The sequence below is a fragment of the Erinaceus europaeus genome, chromosome 8 (genome assembly GCF_950295315.1).
Source record: "Erinaceus europaeus chromosome 8, mEriEur2.1, whole genome shotgun sequence".
Taxonomy (NCBI): domain Eukaryota; kingdom Metazoa; phylum Chordata; class Mammalia; order Eulipotyphla; family Erinaceidae; genus Erinaceus; species Erinaceus europaeus.
This window is the reverse complement of record NC_080169.1, coordinates 99,087,152-99,105,923: the sequence shown is the minus strand read 5'-3', so window position 1 is coordinate 99,105,923 and position 18,772 is coordinate 99,087,152. Positions and strand designations below refer to the sequence as shown.

At 42.2% G+C, this 18,772-nt stretch overlaps 1 protein-coding gene across 2 annotated transcripts in view; it reads left to right on the top strand.

The window, feature by feature from the left end:
* Nucleotides 1-614: 614 nt before the first annotated feature.
* The window catches only part of RBM28 (RNA binding motif protein 28), a 53,093-nt gene continuing 34,935 nt past the window's right edge, over nucleotides 615-18,772 (top strand). The window contains exons 1-6 of one of the 2 annotated variants that reach the window (XM_016189645.2): nucleotides 615-815; nucleotides 13,383-13,541; nucleotides 13,931-14,025; nucleotides 14,602-14,677; nucleotides 16,202-16,294; nucleotides 17,654-17,725. In XM_016189645.2, coding sequence (XP_016045131.1) covers nucleotides 698-815; nucleotides 13,383-13,541; nucleotides 13,931-14,025; nucleotides 14,602-14,677; nucleotides 16,202-16,294; nucleotides 17,654-17,725 — 613 coding nt within the window. In that variant the 5' untranslated portion in view covers nucleotides 615-697. The remainder of the gene's footprint in view (nucleotides 816-13,382; nucleotides 13,542-13,930; nucleotides 14,026-14,601; nucleotides 14,678-16,201; nucleotides 16,295-17,653; nucleotides 17,726-18,772) is intronic. The other variant, XM_016189646.2, reaches the window with a different exon arrangement.

Below are 18,772 nucleotides of genomic sequence, written 5' to 3'. Positions count from 1 at the left end.
CCTGGGGAATGATCTGCCTGTGGGAAGACCTAGGTTCTGATTTGTGTGTATAAACTGGATGTTACGTTTGTTTTGTGCTTTCTTGTAATCTTGCCCTAATTTATTTCCAAGTAAAATCTGAATATTCCTCATTTACGCTCCGTTTACCACTTTTGTCTCTAGTGCCGGAATAATCGTGGATGATCTGTGTCATTGTACTTTAGTAGATATATTTCGTCTGCCAAGAGTTACAAGCACAGTTTTACTGATCTGTTATAGTGTGGCAGATGTCGCTCCATATTCTCTGAGAACAGGAGAATTGTTCAATTGTCTTGTACTTGTGTTTCTGTCCATTCTGACAGCATTTTATGCAAGTCTTTGATGGCAACGTCTTTTACATGTCAAGTACTGGGCTAGGCCTGGACAGAAAAAAAAAAAAAGATTGCTTTTTCCCCGCCTCGAAGAATACAGGGGCGGAGCGGGCGGGGCATTATTTGGCCACACCCCCACAGAAAAAAACCCGCCCCTGGCGTCGCCCTGTTTAGATTCCGGAACACTTTTCCCCTGCCTCACCACGTTTTCCTCTGGACTCTTTTGAGTGAGGAGCACTTTCGTCATTTCCCGGCCCTGGGCGACTTCCGCCAGTGGCCGACCAAACTGAGACTCGTGCTCGTTGGCCTGGTTCTGTCGCTGCTCGGCGCCCCTGCTGCTCGGCCTTATGGCCGGCTCGACCTTGTTTGTGAGCCGCCTCCCGCCCTCCGCCCGCAGTGAGCAGTTGGAGGAGCTGTTCAGTCAGGTGGGGCCGGTGAAGCAGTGCTTCGTGGTGACCGAGAAAGGTAGGGGGCGGGGTGGCCGCGCATCGGGCTGGGCTTTCGGGGGGAGCCGGACGGGGGGCGGTTCCGGACTCTTCCCCAAATTTCAGGGGTCCCTATAAGTCTCAGCGGCCATTGTTTTTTTTTTTTTTTTTTTTTTTTTTTTAAACCAGAGAATCATCAACTCCGGTTTATGTGGTGGTGCAGGGGATTGAACCTAGGATTTTGGAGCCTTAGGCATGAAGGTCTCTCTGCTGAACCACTATGCTATCTACTCTATCTACCCCCGCCCTTATGCATCTCTTTTTTCCAAACTTACTTTTCTCTAGATGGCTTCCCAGGGATCTCTGATATTTGAAAAGGTAGGTTACAGTGCAACACTCCTTCTTCTAGCGTTTGCCCTTCTTCCGTAGCCAGTCAACAGGTCAGGTTGAAAGCTGTCAGGAGCTGCTTGTTGCTGGCTTTGAAAGTGACTGGGATCCATGTGGATTCAGTCGGCTAGGAAGGATCGTCAGTTTCCCCAATGAATGGGTACTCACGGGATGCACCACGAGAAGGTCGATCCAATTCTTCTTCTTCTAGCGTTTGCCCTTCTTCCGTAGCCAGTCAACAGCATCAGGTTGAGCCTGATGTAAAGTTTCGAGACCTCCTTTGAATCTGGAGAGGTGGCAGTCGTTGACTATGCATCCGTGCAACACTCCTAAGATGTATTGACAGCAAGTCGCCAGGGTCGGTCGTGCTAAGTGCCACAGTGTCACCTCATCCAATTTTGTTTTCTTTTTTTCTGTAAATATAGAAACAGACAGAGACTGAAAAAGATCACAGTACCGAAGCTTCCTTTTATGTGGTGGTGGTTGGAGGGCGGGGGCAGACCGTGATCGAACCTCATTCAAGTTTTGTTATTTTTATTATCTTTATTTATTTGATAGAGACGGAAATCGAGAGGGAAGGGGAGACAGAAGAAGAGAGACACAGAGACACCTGCATGCCTGCTTTACTATTCTCAAAGCTTTCCCCCTGAAGGTGGGGGCGGGGGGGCTCGACCCATGCTCCTTGTGCACTGTAACATGTGCAGCTCAACCAGGTGGGCCACCACCCAGCCCCTCTCATTCAGTTTTTTTAAAAAATATTTATTTATTCCCTTTTGTAGCCCCCCTTTTTTATTGTTGTAGTTATTATTGATGTCGTTGTTGTTGGATAGGACAGAGAGAAATGGAGAGAGGAGGTGAAGACGGGGAGAGAAAGACAGACACCTGCAGACCTGCTTCACCTGTGAAGCGACTCCCCTGCATGTGGGGAGCTGGTGGCTCGAACCAGGATCCTTACGCCAGTCCTTGTGCTTTGCACCATGTGCGCTTAATCTGCTGTGCTACCGCCGGACTCCCCTCATTCAGTTTTATCAGTCCTTTTCTTTCTATAGACCCAGAAGCTAGGGAAATTTAAAGTCTAAAAATTAAGTGTGTGATGCCTAAGAAATAGCACTGTCTTTGCAACAGATTTTCATGCCTGAGGCGCTGAAACCCCAGACTCAATCACCAGCACCAACATCCATCAGAGCTGAGCATCAACTTAGGTTGTGTGTGTGGGGGGAGGGGCTAGGGGGCAGTTTGTACAGTGACTAAGTAGCAGACCCTGAATTTGATTGCCAGACCAGTGTGTTTATTCATTCACCCAGTGCTTTCAGGCACTGTTGTAGGTCTTGGCAAAAAGTAGTGCTCTGTGGCTCTGAGATGGAGAAGATGGACAACAACAGATAATCAAAATCTATATAGCAACCATGGTGATGAATGCTAAGAAAACTATTGTCAGTGACCAGGGGTGTGTAGTCAGTGATAGAACCACTCAGTAGAGTACATGGCTTGCATATATGAGACCCAGGGTTCCAAAGTAACAGCAACAAAAAGCAACCTTCCCCCCTGTGATCCCCTCATCAGAAGTAAAGCCAGGAAGAAGAGTAGGGACTCTGTATATGTGTGCAGAGGGGTGTGGGAGGATGAGAGTTGACTATGTAGAGTATAGAAGAGAAGGCCTGAGGGCTGGGGGAGTGGCCCAGCAGCTTGGCCTGTTAATGGAATAGCAAGGAGACAGGAGTAAAGAATTAGGGGATGAGATATAGAGTAGCAGATCATGCAGGAGTGCACTGGTCACTGTAAAAACGTCGGCTTTTACTTGGAGATGGGAAGGTGCTGGTTTTAAGTAACGAGCAGTGAGTGTGAATTGGCTGACCTCTTGCATCAACTCAGGTGAGAGAGATCGTGGCTTGGACCAGGATGGTAGCAGTCCACGTGGTAAAATGATTGAAAGAATTGGATGGAAAAAAAAAAGAATTGAATGCTTGAATTTATTTATTATTAATAATAATAAATAATAAAAATAAATAATAAATAATTTATACAATAAATAATAAAAACTTTAATATTATTTATTATTGGAGAGACAGAAATGGAGAAGGGAAGGGGAAGAGAAACAGAGAGACACCTGCAGCCCTGCTTCACCACTTGTGAAGCTTTTCCCCTGCAGTTGGGCATCAGGGTCTTGAACCTAGGTCCTTGTGCACTGTAATGTGTGCACTTAACCAGGTACGTCACCACCTGGCTCCGTTTGAATTTATTTTTATGAGGCACCTGTGCAAGACTGCTCAAAGACCACCCCAACCAAATTTCTCTTCTGTATTTCAAGGATATTTAATATTTAAAGAGACCACACAACACGACTCCACCATCCATGGAGCTTCCCTGGTGCTGTCCATAGTACTCCCATGTAGAGTTGGGATCCCCCAACTGAGGGTCTCATGTGCAACTGGGAATGTGATTTACTGGCTAACCTTGCTTCTGGCCTTACAATATGGAAGTGTGTGTGTGTGTGTGTGTGTGTGTGTATGTGTATTTACTTATTTTACTAGAGCACTGCACAGCTCCGGCTTATGGTGATTCTGGGGATTGAACCTGACACCTCAGAACCTAAGGCGTGAAAGCCTTTTTGTATAACCATTATGCTATCTCTTCTGCCCAGAATATGGATTTAAAAAAATTAATATTATATATTTTATTATTGTTGTTATTATTTTACCAGAGCACTGCTCAGCTCTGATTTATTGCGGGTGGTACTTGGGTTTGAACCTGGGATCTTGGAGCTTTGGGTGAGAAAATCTTTTCCGGGAGTTGGGTGGTAGCACAGCAGGTTAAGCGCACATGGTGCAAAGCACAAGGACCGGTGCAAGGATCCCAGTTTGAGCCCCTGGCTCCCCACCTGCAAGAGGAGTCGCTTCACAAGTGGTGAAGCAGGTCTGTATGTGTCTATCTTTCTCTTCCCCTCTGTCTTCCCCTCCTCTCTCCATTTCTCTGTCCTATCCAACAACAAGGATATCAACAACAACAGTAAAACAAGGACAACAAAAAGGAATAAATTAAAAAAAAAAAAAGAGGGGAGAGAGACACTTGAAGCACTGCCTCACCTCTTCTGAAACTCCCTGAAGGTGGAGACAGGGGCTTGAGCCGCAGTCCTTGCACACTGTAATATGTGCACTCAGCTAGGTGCACCACCACCTGGCTCCATCATATTCCTTTTAAAGAACCTATATAGGGTGAGGGTAGACAGCATAATGGTTATGCAAAGAGATTCTCATGCCTGAGACTCCACAGTGCCAGTTTCAATCTATAGCACCACCATAAACCAGAGCTGAGCAATCTGGTAAACATGCACACACGCACACACACACACAATATTATATATATTCTGGCTAGATGAGCTGTATTGCAAGGAGCACTGTACTTGGTGGGGTGGGAGGGTGGGCTATGGGCTAAGGTTTTGGTAGTGCCATTTAACTTGTTTAAGATGGGAATAACTTCTCAGGATTGGTGCAAGCATTCAGGTAACATGAGAGAGTGCCTTGTGCAGATGCCACCAATGCGTGGCCTTTATTGTGAGTCCATGGGTTGGGGAGCACTAAGCTCCTTCAGACTGCAGCTGTGTTGTTTTTGCTTGTACTGATCAAGAAGGCCCTGGTTTTTCTTGTTTTCTGAAATGTGAGTGGGAAGGCTTTTGTGAGGAGTCCCAGCGAAAAAGAATTCGGATCTCTATCACAGTCTGTTTTTCTGGTGTCAGGTGTCAGCCTTAACCAGCTTAATGTCAGTGAGCACCCAGTTCTTTGTATCCTTGCAAAGTACCTTTGGATATAATTGAAAAAGAAGCAGGAGTTTCTTCTTTGGATAGAAGGCAGAATACTTGGCCTGTCCTTTTCCTCTGATGTCATACATTACTAAAAATTTGCTATGTATAAGCATTGGCAATATATAAAAAATAAATAAACTTATTCCAGCCAAATGCAGAAACATATTGTAATTGTTATCTGCAACTGTTCATCTAATTTGTTCCTGATATCTTCTTTGGCTAGTAGATTGGCAGACGAGGAGTTAACACAGCTACCACTGCTCTGGGGACCATTAGCCAGTTCATTTATTTTTATTCATCTCAAATTGTTCATTTGGAAGGAAGGGTCAGTTAATACTCACTTTACATACCTTGGTGTATGCTGAAGATAAAGTAGAAGAGATTTATAGATGTTTTGAAAAGGATTACATTGTTACTGATAACTAAGGCTTTGCAGTCAGGGAAATAGTGTCTGCAGGCTCTTGAAACAATGTTTCCTGGTTGAGGGTCTTAACCTTAGAGCCTCTGAAAGCATTGCTGATTTGTTCTGAGGAGGGACTGTGTGATTACATTGTCATTTTCTCTTCTGCTGCCAGTTCTCTGCTGGGGTCTTGCATCTGTGTGGTGCCATTCATTCCCAGTGGACTCTGTTCCTTTTTCTAGATAGAGGGTGAGTATATAGAGACACATGGGGCATAATGATATGCAAAAAGATTCTCATGCCTGAGGCTCCCCATCTCAGGTTCAGTCCCCACCCCATCATAAGCCAAAGCTGAGCAGTGCTCTAGTCTCTTTTTCTCTTTCTGATCGATATATAAAATTAAAAAATTAAAAAAAAAAAGAGAGGGACACACGCACGTGCGCGCGCGTGCGCGCGCGCACACACACACACACACACACACAAACACACACACACACACACACACACACACACACACACACGGCGTGACTAGGGCCTCAGACCTGAATCCTTATACATGACAAAATGTGCACTCTACCTGATGAACTAACTTTTTTTTTTTTTTTGCCTCCAGGGTTACTGTTGGGGCTTGGTGCCTGCACTACGAATCCATGCTCCTGGAGGCCATTTTCCTCATTTTTATTTATTTATTTATTTATTTATGAAAGGATTAATTAACAAAACCATAGGGTAGGAGGGGTACAACTCCACACAATTCCCACCGCCCAATCTCCATATCCCACCCCCTCCCCCGATAGCTTTCCCATTCTCTATCCCTCTGGGAGCATGGACCCAGGGTCATTGTGGGTTGCAAAAGGTAGAAGGTCTGGCTTCTGTAATTGCTTCCCCGCTGAACATGGGCATTGACTGGTCGGTCCATACTCCCAGTCTGCTTCTCTCTTTCCCTAGTAGGGTGGGTCTCTGGGGAAGCTGAGCTCCAGGACATATTGGTGGGGTCTTCAATCCAGGGAAGTCTGGCCGGCATCCTGATGACACCTGGAACCTGGTGACTGAAAAGAGAGTTAACATACAAAGCCAAACAAATTGTTGAGCAATCATGGACCCAAAGCTTGGAAAAGTGGAGAGGAAGTATTAGGGAGGTACTCACTGCAAACTCTAGTGTACTTCTGCTTTCTTACTTTGGTGCCATACTCCAACCTCAGTCAATTTCTGCTTTGCGTTTCTACTTCTTTTTTTTTTTTTTTTTACATGCATAACATTCCCCAGATTCCCATTTAACAATACAACCCCCACTATTTCATTCATCATTTTTCATGGACCTGTATTCTCCCCACCCACCCACCCACCCCAGAGTCTTTTACTTTGGTGTAATACTCCAATTCCATTTCAGGTTCAACTTGTGTTTTCTTTTCTAATCTTGTTTTTCAACTTCGGCCTGAGAGTGAGATCATCCCATATTCATCCTTCTGTTTCTGACTTATTTCACTCAACATGATTTTTTCAAGGTCCATCCAAGATCGGCTGAAAACGGTGAAGTCATCATTTTTTACAGCTGAGTAGTATTCCATTGTGTATATATACCACAACTTGCTCAGCCACTCATCTGTTGTTGGACACCTGGGTTGCTTCCAGGTTTTGGCTATTACAAATTGTGTTGCCAAGAACATATGTGTACACAGATCTTTTTGGATGGATGTGTTGGGTTCTTTAGGATATATCCCCAGGAGAGGAATTGCAGGGTCATAGGGTAGGTCCATTTCTAGCCTGCTGACAGTTCTCCAGACTGTTCTCCACAGAGGTTGGACCAATTGACATTCCCACCAGCAGTGCAGGAGGGTTCCTTTGACCCCACACCCTCTCCAGCATTTGCTGCTGTTACCTTTTCTGATGTATGACATTCTCACAGGAGTGAAGTGATATCTCATTGTTGTCTTGATTTGCATTTCTCTGACAATCAGAGACTTGGAGCATTTTTTCATGTGTTTCTCGGCCTTTTGGATCTCTTCTGTGGTGAATATTCTGTCCAAGTCCTCCCCCCATTTTTGGATGGGGTTATTTGTTGTCTTGTTGTTGAGTCTGGCAAGCTCTTTATATATGTTGGTTATTAAACTCTTATCTGATGTATGGCATGGAAAGATCTTCTCCCATTCTGTGAGGGGTCTCTTGATTTGGGTAGTGGTTTCTTTTGCTGTGAAGAAGCTTTTTAATTTGATGTAGTCCCATAGGTTTATACTTGCCTTAGTCTTCCTTGTAATTGGATTCGTTTCATTGAAAATGTCTTTAAAATTTATGCGGAAAAAAGTTCTTCCAATATTTTCCTCTAAGTATCTGATAGTTTCTGGTCTAACATCCAAGTCCTTGATCCACTTGGAATTTACTTTTGTATTTGGTGAAATACAGTGATTCAGCTTCATTCTTCTGCATGTTTCAACCCATTGTTTCCAACACCATTTGTTGAAGAGACTCTGCTTTCCCCATATAATAGTCTGGGCCCCTTTGTCAAAGATTAGATGTCCATACGTGTGGGGCCTCATTTCTGGGCTCTCAATTCTATTCCACTGGTCAGTGTGTCTGTTCATGTTCCAGTACCAAGCAGTTTTGATGACAATGGCCCTATAATACAGTTTGAGATCTGGCAGTGTGATGCCTCCGGTTCTGTTCTTTTTTCTCAAGATTGTTTTGGCAATTCTAGGTCTTTTCTGGTTCCAGATAAACATTTGTAGCATTTTTTCTATTCTCCTAAAAAATGTGCTTGGGATCTTGATGGGGATAGCATTAAATTTGTAGATGGCTCTGGGTAATATATTCATTTTGATGATGTTAATTCTTCCAACCCATGAACATGGAATATCTTTCCACTTCTTTGTGTCTTTTTCAATTTCTTTGAGTAGTGACTCATAATTTTCAGTATACAAGTCTTTCACTTCTTTGGTTAGGTTTATTCCTAGATATTTTATTGTTTTTGTTGCTATAGAAAAAGGAACTGATTTCTGGATTTCAATTTCTTCTAACTTAGTGTTTGCATAGAGGAATGCCACTGACTTTTGAATGTTAATTTTATAGCCTGACACCTTACTGTATTGCCTGATGATTTCCAAAAGCTTCTTGCTGGATTCCTTAGGTTTTTCCATGTATACTATCATGTCATCTGCAAATAAGGAGAGTTTGACTTCTTCTCTTCCAATCTGTATGCCTTTAATTCCTTGCTCCTGCCTGATTGCTATGGCAAGAACTTCCAACACTATGTTGAATAGTAATGGTGATAGTGGGCATCCCTGTCTAGTACCTGATCTGAGTGGAAATGCTTCCAGTTTTTCACCATTGAGTATGATGTTGGCTGTAGGTTTGCTATATATAGACTCCACTATCTTCAGGAATTTTCCATCTATTCCTATTTTTTGTAGTGTTTTGATCATAAAGGGATGTTGTATTTTGTCAAAGGCTTTCTCTGCATCTATTGATATGACCATGTGGTTTTTGGTCTTGCTTTTGTTGATGTGGTGGATCACATTGATTGATTTACGTATATTAAACCAACCTTGCATGCCTGGGATAAACCCCACTTGGTCATGATGAACAATTTTTTTTATATACTGCTGTATCCGGTTGGCTAGAATTTTGTTCAATATTTTCGCATCTATGTTCATGAGAGATATTGTTCTGTAGTTTTCTTTTTTGGTTGTGTCCCTGTCTGCTTTTGGTATCAGGGTGATGTTGGCTTCATAGAAGCTGGCAGGGAGTATTCCAGTGTCTTCAATCTTCTGGAAGACTTTTAAAAGTAGAGGTATTAGTTCTTCTTTGAAAGTTTTGTAGAATTCATTTGTAAAACCATCTGATCCAGGACTTTTATTTTTGGGGAGATTTTTGATAACTGTTTCAATTTCATTAGCTGTGATGGGCCTGTTCATGTTATCCACTTCCTCTTTACTTAGTTTTGGAAGTTGGTAGGTATCTAGGAAATCATTCATTTCTTCCAGGTTCTCTAGCTTGGTGGCATATAGTTGTTCATAGAAGCCTCACATGATATGTTGAATTTCTGCAGTGTCTGTTGTGATTTCTCCTCTTTCATTTACTATCCGATTTATTTGGGTCTTCTCCTTTTTTTGTTTTGTGAGTCTGGCTAAAGGTTTGTCGATTTTGTTTACTCTTTCGAAGAACCAACATTTACTTTCATTGATCTTTTGTATGGTTTTCCTATTCTCAATGTTATTTATTTCTGCCCTAACTTTAGTAATTTCTGTCCTTCTGGTTGCTTTAGGATTCCTTTGTTGTTCTTCTTCTAGGTCTTTAAGATGTGCAGTCAGGCTGTTTATTTGTGCCTTTTCTTGTTTCCTAATGTGTGCTTGTATAGCTATGAACTTCCCTCTTAGGACTGCTTTAGCTGTGTCCCAAATATTTTGATAGCTTGTGTCTTCATTTTCATTGAACTCTCGAAACATTTTGATTTCTTCCTTGATTTCCTCTTTGACCCAGAAGTTGTTAAGAAGTGTACTGTTGAGCTTCCACATTTTGGCACTGTTACTAATCTTTTGTTGATTGTTAAGTGTTAGTTTAATTCCACTGTGGTCTGAGAAGATGCTTGGGATGATTTCAGTGCTCTTGAATAGGCTGATGCTGTCTTTGTGGCCTAACATATGGTCTATCCTTGAGAATGATCCATGTGGATTTGAGTAAAATGTGTATTCCAGTTTCTTGGGATGAATGACTCTGAAAATGTCCAATAGTTCTAGTTTATCTATCTCTTCATTTAGCTCCCTTATGTCTTTACTGATTTTCTGCCTGGATGATCTGTCAAGTTGAGATAGTGGGGTGTTGAAGTCCCCTACTATGATTGTGTTACTGTTAATATATTGCTGTAGCTCTTTAAGTAGAAGTTTGATGTATTTAGATGGCTTCTCATTGTTGCATAGATATTAATAATTGTTAAGTCCTCTTGATTGACTGATCCTCTGAGCATTAAGTAGTGTCCATTCCTATCTTTTTTAATCTTATCTATTTTAAAGTCTATCATGTCAGATATGAGAATAGCTGTTCCTGCCCTTTTTTGTGGGCCATTGGCTTGAATGATAGTTTTCCATCCTTTCACTTTAAGTCTGTGTTTGTCTTGTTGCGTTAGGTGAGTTTCCTGTAGACAACATATTGTTGGGTTGTGTTTTCTGATCCATCTTCCTACTCTGTGTCTTTTAATAGGTGAATTCAGGCCATTGACATTTATTGATATCAAAGATTGAAGATATTTTAACGCCATTCTTGTAGAGTTTTAGAGTTTTTTGATATATGTTCTATTTGTGGTGGTCTGGTTGTTTATAGGAGACCTTTCAGAACTTCTTTCAAGGCAGGCTTGGTGATGGTTGCTTACTTCAACTGTTGCTTGTCTGAGAAGGTTTTGATGCTTCCATCTAGTCTGAATGACAATCTAGCAGGATATAGTATTCTTGGCTGAAAGCCTTTCTCATTGAGCACTCGATAGATATCTTGCCATTCTCTTCTGGCCTGTAGTGTTTGTATGGAGAAGTCTGCTGCTAATCTTATGGGTTTTCCTTTGTAGGTGACTGTTTTTCTCTTGCAGCCTTGAGGATCCTTTCTTTATCCTTATTCCTTTCCAATCTAAGTATGACATGTCTTGGTGTCTTTAGGTCTGGGTTAATTCTGTTTGGGACCCTCTGGGCTTCTTGAATCTTTATGTCTTTGGTGTTGTCTAGACTAGAGAAATTTTCAGCTATTATGGCCTGGAAAACGCTTTCTTCCTCCCCTTCTCTTTCTTCCTCTGGTAAGCCAATAATACGTATATTGTTTCTTTTGAAGTCATCCCATAGGACTCTGTTGTTGTTTTCAGCATCTCTTATTCTCTTTTTAAGATCTCTTACTTCTTTTTTAGTTGTCTCTAATTCATCCTCAATCTTGCTAATTCTGTCTTCAGCCTCATTGATTCTATTCTCTCTGCCCTCTACTGCTTTCTGGAGTTCATCTATTTTGTTGCCCTGCTCTGATACTGTTTTAGCTTGTTCAGTTAGTTGCCTTCTTAGCTCAGCGATTTCAGCTTTCAGCTCTCTAATAACCATGAGATAATTAGAATTTTCTTCCATATTCTCATTTGTTGTTCCTGCATTTCTGATTACAATTTTTTCAAATTCTTTACTCACTCCTGTTATTATTTCCTTAGCTAATGTTTGGATGTTGAACTCATTTTGTGCTTCACCCTCTGGAGGACTTTTAGCTGGACTCTTGTCCTGGTTCGAGTCTCCAATATTTTTTCTTGTTGTTTTAACCATTTTATATAAGTTAACAGTTTTTTCAATCCCTGAGTTGGAGTTCAGTGGTGTAAAAGCCTTTTTTTTTTTCCCTGTAGGCTATGGGAGCCTGAGGGCTTTTAAACTATCAATAGGCTTCTTGGCTTAATCACTGACTCCTGACCAAGAGATAAAGCAGGGTGTGGCAGAGATAATCCAGTGGTTATGCAAAGAGACTTTCACAGCCCCTCAGCTATGCCACCGAGGCATAGGTCTTCTCCTGAGTTTCCCCGGTCAGATCTCTGTACCCTGGTGTCCCTCCCTATTGCTGCTCCAGACTCTGAGGACAGTAGCAATGGAGACTCAGAGTTGCACTTGGTGAGTCTCTGGGGAGCCTCCTCCTCCCTTCAGCTGTCCCCTTGTTGGTGGAGCAGACTGGAGGTGGTGTCTCAACTGACAAACTGTCGAACTGTTAGCAGTCACTTAATCTCTCCTTAGGCCCCTCTCTCCTCTCTGTCACCAGCCACGTGTGTTTGTACTCACAGGTGATTTACTGGGTTTCTGTGGTCATTCTAGTCCTGTCTTGTTTCGGTCCGGGTGGTCTCCTCTGGTATTCCTAGTTGATCCGGGAGAGGAGAGGAGAAGAGAGAAAGCGATCTGCTGCTCGTAGCTCCGCCTCCCCATTTTCCTCATTTTTATTGCCCTTGTTGCTCTTGTTGTTGTTATTGTTGCCATTGCTGTTGTTAGATAGGACAGAGAAATGGGGAGAGTAGGGGAGACAGGGGGAGAGAAAGATAGACATCTGCTGACCTCTTGTGAAGTGATCCCCCTGCAGGTGGGAGCTGGGGGCTCCAACTGGAATCTGTACTCTGGTCCTTGTGATTTTGTGCAATGAGCACTTAACCTGCTGTGCTACCGCCTGGCCCCCAACTCTTAACCGTACGTTGTAGTTTTAGTTTTCTTTTCTCTCTCTCTCTCTCTCTCCCTCCCTCCCTCCTTCCCTTCCTCCTTTCTTTCCTCCTCTTCCCCTAACCCTACCACCTCCCAGTTGCTCAGCTCTGGTTTATGGTGGTATGGAGGATTGAACCTGGGACTCAGAGCCTAAGCATGAAAGTCTTTGCATAACCATTAAACTATCTTCCCCGCCCTTGACATTATTATTATTTTCAATACTCCTGTATTTACCTTTCCTGCCTTTCTGGTTGTATGTCTTATATCGGATGGTGAGTTCTTCTTTACGGGTGTAATATGTATATATTGCATCTTCTGTATTCTTTTTTTTTTTTTTAAATATTTATTCCCTTTTGTTGCTCTCGTTTTATTGTTGTAGCTACTGTTGTGGTAGTTATTGATGTCGTTGTTGGATAGGACAGAGAGAAATGGAGAGAGGAGGGGAAGACAGAGAAGGAGAGAGAAAGATAGACACCTGCAGACCTACCTCACTGCCTGTGAAGCAACTCCACTGCAGGTGGGGAGCCGGGGCTCGAACTGGGATCCTTATGCTGGTCCTTGTGCTTTGCACCACATGTGCTTAACCCGCTGCGCTACCGCCTGACTCCCTGCATCTTCCATATTGTTAAGGGTATCAGGAAAGCAGGAGGAAGACAATACCAAATTAGAAGAGGAACTCTTAACCGGAGCTGGGGAGGGACAGGAGCCATTGGTGCCCACCAGTCTTGTTTCTTTCTTTCCTGAGAATTTTGGAAGGCAGATAAAAGGACGGCCTGGCTGTGTATCTCCTTGATTAGGACTTTGAGAATGTACTGGATTAACTCCTCCCTCCTATTCCAGGGAATAAGACATGTCGAGGCTTTGGCTATGTGACTTTTTCTATGCCAGAAGATGTTCAGAAGGCTCTCAAGGAGATCACCACCTTTGAAGGCTGCAAGATCAGTGTGACAGTGGCCAAGAAAAAACTGAGGAACAAATCAAAAGAAAAGAAGGAGAATGGTGGGTTTCTGGTGGGAGTTTTTTTTTCTCCAGGTGGAGGTGAGAGATTGTAAGGGAAGTAACTGCTAGACTTGAAATACCCTAGATTTCCTTAAAAAAAAAAAAGTATAGATTTATTATTGATTTGCAATACTGTGTATACTTCTGGAGTAGATTCATACCTTAACATGTGAATTCTCTTTTAACCTCCAAAATCATCCAGTGGGTTTTGTTACTTGTTTTTAGTCTTTGTTTGTTTTAAGTCTGAAAAATCTGGTGTCCCTGGGTATATCCATTTTTAAAACCCGTTGTCAGTAGCTCCTTTCCTGAGTTGGTCTAGGCCTAGAGGTGGGTGGTTTTGGAGCATAGATTTACCCTGTTGTCTCTTATTTATTTGTTTATTTATTTAGAAAATCCAGGGACCTCAAAGAAAGAGCCGACAACTAAAAAAGCCAAAGTGGCAGATAAGAAAGCCAGATTAATTATTCGGAACCTGAGCTTCAAGGTAAATGACAGAGAAAGCCAACACTGCTTATTTATTCTAGGACTGCTGGGAGCCAAGTTGTATTCAGTAATGGATCGCCTCATGGGGCTGGTATTATCAAGCTAATTCCTTTTGCAAATGAACCATTTAGAAAATAGACCTGAATAAAAAAGAACTTATTAAGGACACTGAGTGCAAAGATACCTCCTTTTCCTCCTCTTCCTCCTTTAAAAAATATTCATGTGTTTATTAATGAGAAAGAGAGGGAAAGAGAACCAGAGTATCACTCTGGCATACATGCTGTCGGGGATTGAACTCAAGATTGAGGGTCTAATATCTTATCCACCCACCACTTCCTCAGCCATCAGATGCCTTTTTTGGGAAAAATACTAAGAGAAAAGCAGGGGAAGAAAAAACCCTGATGTCTTTTACTTTTTTACCTCTTTGGTACAGCACAAAATGTCTTCTCAGAAATGTTTGATGTCTTCCTGTCAAAATAAGAGTAGAACTATTCAAGTTCTTCCTAATTAATTTAGTAGTTGTTGTTTCATGCTTACTTGTTATAATGGTATATTTTCCCTTCATTTTTGACTTTAGTGTACAGAAGATGACTTGAAGACAGCATTCACTCAGCATGGTACTGTCCTGGAAGTAAATATTCCTAGGAAGCCAGGTATTAGCATTACCTTCATTTGATATGGACTAGACTATCATTATTGAACATAATGGTCATCTTCATTATCACCCTTGAACTAATACCATTTGAAATAGAAATACAAGGTTCATACTCATACTCTTTTTGTTGTTGTTGTTGCTGCTGTTATTGTTGCTGCTGTTGTTGTTGGATAGGACAGAGAGAAACTAAGAGAGGAAGGGAAGACAGAGGGAGAGAGAAAGAGAGACACCTGCACACCTGCTTCACTGCCTGTGAAGTGACCTCCTGCAGGTGGGGAGCCGGGGGCTCAAACCAGGTCCCTTGTACCGGTCCTTGCACTTCGTGCCATGTGCGCTTAACCTGGCGTGCCCCCTTGTACTCTTTCTAAGCCCCACATGGCATGATGTATCTAAAATAACAGCTGTAGTCCTTGGCAGGCAGTAAAAACTCAGACACTAGTGCTTATTCCCTTGTTAGTATTTTAACTTAAAGTTAGAGTTAGAAGGTTGTAGTTAGAAGGTTGTTGCTTTCTCTGTGTGTCTATATCTTTTTTTTTTTTTTTTTAATATTTTATTTATTTATGAGAAAGGAGGAGAGAGAAAGAACCAGACATCACTCTGGCACATGTGCAGCTCGGGATCGAACTCGGGACCTCATGCTCGAGAGCTTTATTACTGTGCCACCTCCCAGACCACATGTGTATCTATATCTTGACCTCTGATTCTCTGAAATAGAAAAACTGAAAAAGTCAGGTCAGGGGCCATAGCATATGGTCATGCAGTGTCTTTCATGCCTGAGATGCCAAAGACCAGATTCAGGCCCCTCACCCCCAGCACCACTACCATTAAGTCAGAGCTAAGCAGGGCTCTAGTTAAAAAAAAAAAAAAGGGGGCCAGGCGGTAGTGCAGTGGGTTAAGTGCATATGGCATGAAGCACAAGGACCAGCATAAGGATCTGGTTCAAGCCCCCAGCTCCCCACCTACAGGTGAAGACAAGAGGTGAAGCAGGTCTGCAGGTGTCTATCTTTCTCTCCCCTTCTCTGTTTTCCCTTCCTCTCTCGATTTCTCTCTGTCCTATCCAACAACAACAGCAGCAGTGACGACAATAACAAGGGCAAGAAAATGGCCTCCAGGTACAGTGGATTCATAGTGCAGTCACCAAGCACCAGTGATAACCCTGGAGGCAGAAAAGAAAAAAAAAAATTCCAGAAATAGCGATGAAATTGAGCATTTGAGAGGCCGTGATATTAGGGGGAAAATTAATTGCCACTGGAGTTTAAAGAACCTACGCCTTTTGAATAGAAAACAAAATAAAAAGACCTGGTATTAAAAGTTGAGTTACTATTTGAGAAAATGTTTTATTCTTTCCATGTCTGAGTCAGGGTATACTCAGTAGGACACATACTACTAATTTGAGCATGAGAGTGACTGTTTGGCGGGCTTAGGGCCTTTTGTCCATTGGTGTTGCTGGTGGCTGTAATATCCTTTTCTGTGTCTCTTGGTTTCCCACCTGCTGCTTCTCACCTTGTACATTTGTACACAGACGGGAAGATGCGTGGTTTTGCTTTTGTTCAATTCAAAAATCTCCTAGAAGCAGGAAAAGCTCTCAAAATCATGAACATGAAAGAGATAAAAGGTAAGTTTTCTATTATATATCTTTACCATTGTCCCAGATACTTCTGGTGTTTAAATGGATTTAACACAGTAACCCACTTTCTACATTTTCAAAAGTAGGTGTGTTCTTGAGAGTCTCACTGTTAATCCAGAAGTTGCTTTGGTGAAATATTCTCACTATTTAAAAAAAAACATTTTATTTATTTATTTAATATTGGATAGAGACAGACATTAAGAGGAAGGGGGAGCTAGAGAGAGAGACAGAGACCTGTAGCCGTGCTTTACCACTTGTGAAGCTTTCCCCCTGAAGGTGGGGACCAGGGGATTGAACCTGGGTCTTTGTGCACTTTAACGTGAGCACTTAAGCAGGTATGTTCTTAACTATTTATACTTGAATTTAGGATGAAACTCAAAATAACTAGTGTCATTAATCTATTTTCTTTGGTGATGTTTGTCCTTTCAGATCCATAATGAAAAATATCACTGAAAATGTCAACTGATAAATGTAAATTTCTGTCTGAGGGACATGGGATTTCTGGTCCCTCTGTATTGGTTTTGATCCTTTTGTAGCATCTAGTTATTAAACTGGCATTGAGGCTACTCGAGGTATAAATTTACCACGTGCTATACCTGTAGAAGAGATTGCTTTAGACATCCCCTGATGTCTGATTGTTTAGAACTCCTAATTTTGCTTCTTGCTAGCCTAATTGAAAACTGGTTGGTCTAATTGGAAGCACTATTCTATTTTTTTTTGTTGTTATTTTTTCAAATCATTTTATTCAGGGGAATAATGGTTTATAGGACAGTGTTGATACATGTTCTTTATTATTATTATTATTTTTTAATTATCTCACTCCTGGTGTGGAAAGGTATATTTTCTGATAGAAAAGGCTATTGGTTACAACTTGTAAGTAGCTTCTGGGATCTTTACTTCAGAATCATCATGTACTGAACTAGTAATTCAGTGAATCCTTTGTTCTGTCTATGATGAATAGGAAGTTGTGTGTGGGAAATAGGAATGTGGGGGCTGGGCAGTGGAGCACTGGGTTAAGTGCACAGACTAAGAAGGGCAAGGACCTGTGCAAAGATCCTGGTTTGAGGCCCCAGCTTCCCACCTACATCAAGATCACTTGACAAGTTGTAAAGCAGGTCTGAAGGTGTCTGTCTTTTTCTCTCCCTCTGTCTTCCCCTCCCCACTCATTTTCTCTCTGTCTTATCCTAAATAAATAAATAAATAAATAAATAAATAAATAAATAAATGACTGCAGGAGCAGTGCATTTGTAATGTAGGCACTGAGCCACCGCAATAACCCTGGTGGTGGGGGGAATAGGAATGTTAAAAAAAGCAAGACCATTTTGATGATACTTTTCTGTCTAACAGGACGGACAGTAGCTGTGGATTGGGCCGTGGCAAAGGATAAATACAACAGTGCCCCCTCTGTCTCTGCTCCTGGTAAGATGTGGTTGTGTTGGGCAGGAGGGTACATGCAGGACAACTTTACATTGAAAGTATGGGGCCACACCTGTCAGCTAGAATACTGGGCTGAAGATAGGAAACACATAAGAATAACCAAAAGACCAAAGAATAAGGAAATCTCTGAAATCCTGCTGGTGCAGACTTGTACTATCTGGTGCTCTGGTCTTAAAACAGGTATTTTGACATCTAAGTTCACTCCTGGGTATGAGTGTGAGGACTGGGACCCAAGTTCATCACCTCTTCTTGCTGTCCTTTCCTAATCTTTCATGACAGGGAGTTATAGTGAACTGAGAGTATGGAAACTTCAAAGTTGAGTTTGATTTAGAAACAACTGACTCAATCCACTAGTTGCTCAGACAACTCACCAAGATTCAACTCTTGAGAAATGCTGTATGGTAGTGAGTTTGCTGAAGCTCAGTTGCTATTTCTCTTATTACTCTTTTTTTATATTTATTATTTATTCCCTTTTGTTGCCCTTGTTGTTTTATTGTTGTAGTTATGGTTGATGTTGTTGTTGGATAGGACAGAGAGAAATGGAGAGAGGAGAGGAAGACAGGAGGAGAGAAAGACACCTGCAGACCTGCTTCACTGCTTGTGAAGCGATTCCCCTGCAGGCGGGGAGCCGGAGGCTCTCGAACCAGGATCCTTATGCCAGTTCTTGCGCTTTGCGCCACCTGCGCTTAACCCGCTGTGCTACTGCCTGACTCCCCATTCCTCTTATTCTACAGTCAGTTGTATGTGTGGTGTATGCTGTCAGCCTCACCACTCTGGGCCAGCTTTTTCAGACAGAAAGGGAGACGAGGGAGAGGGGAAAGATGCTATAGCACCAAAGCTTCCTCCATTGTGGTAGGGATTGAACTTCACCTGGGTTGTGCGCATGGCAAAATAAGTGTTCTCCCAGGTAAACTGTTTAGCCAGGCCCAACCCCTCCCTCTTTCCCCTTCCCTTCCTCCTTATTTTCTGCTCTTCCTTCTTCCTTTCTTCTCTCATTCGAAGCCAGAGTGACCTTTAAATTCCTGATGA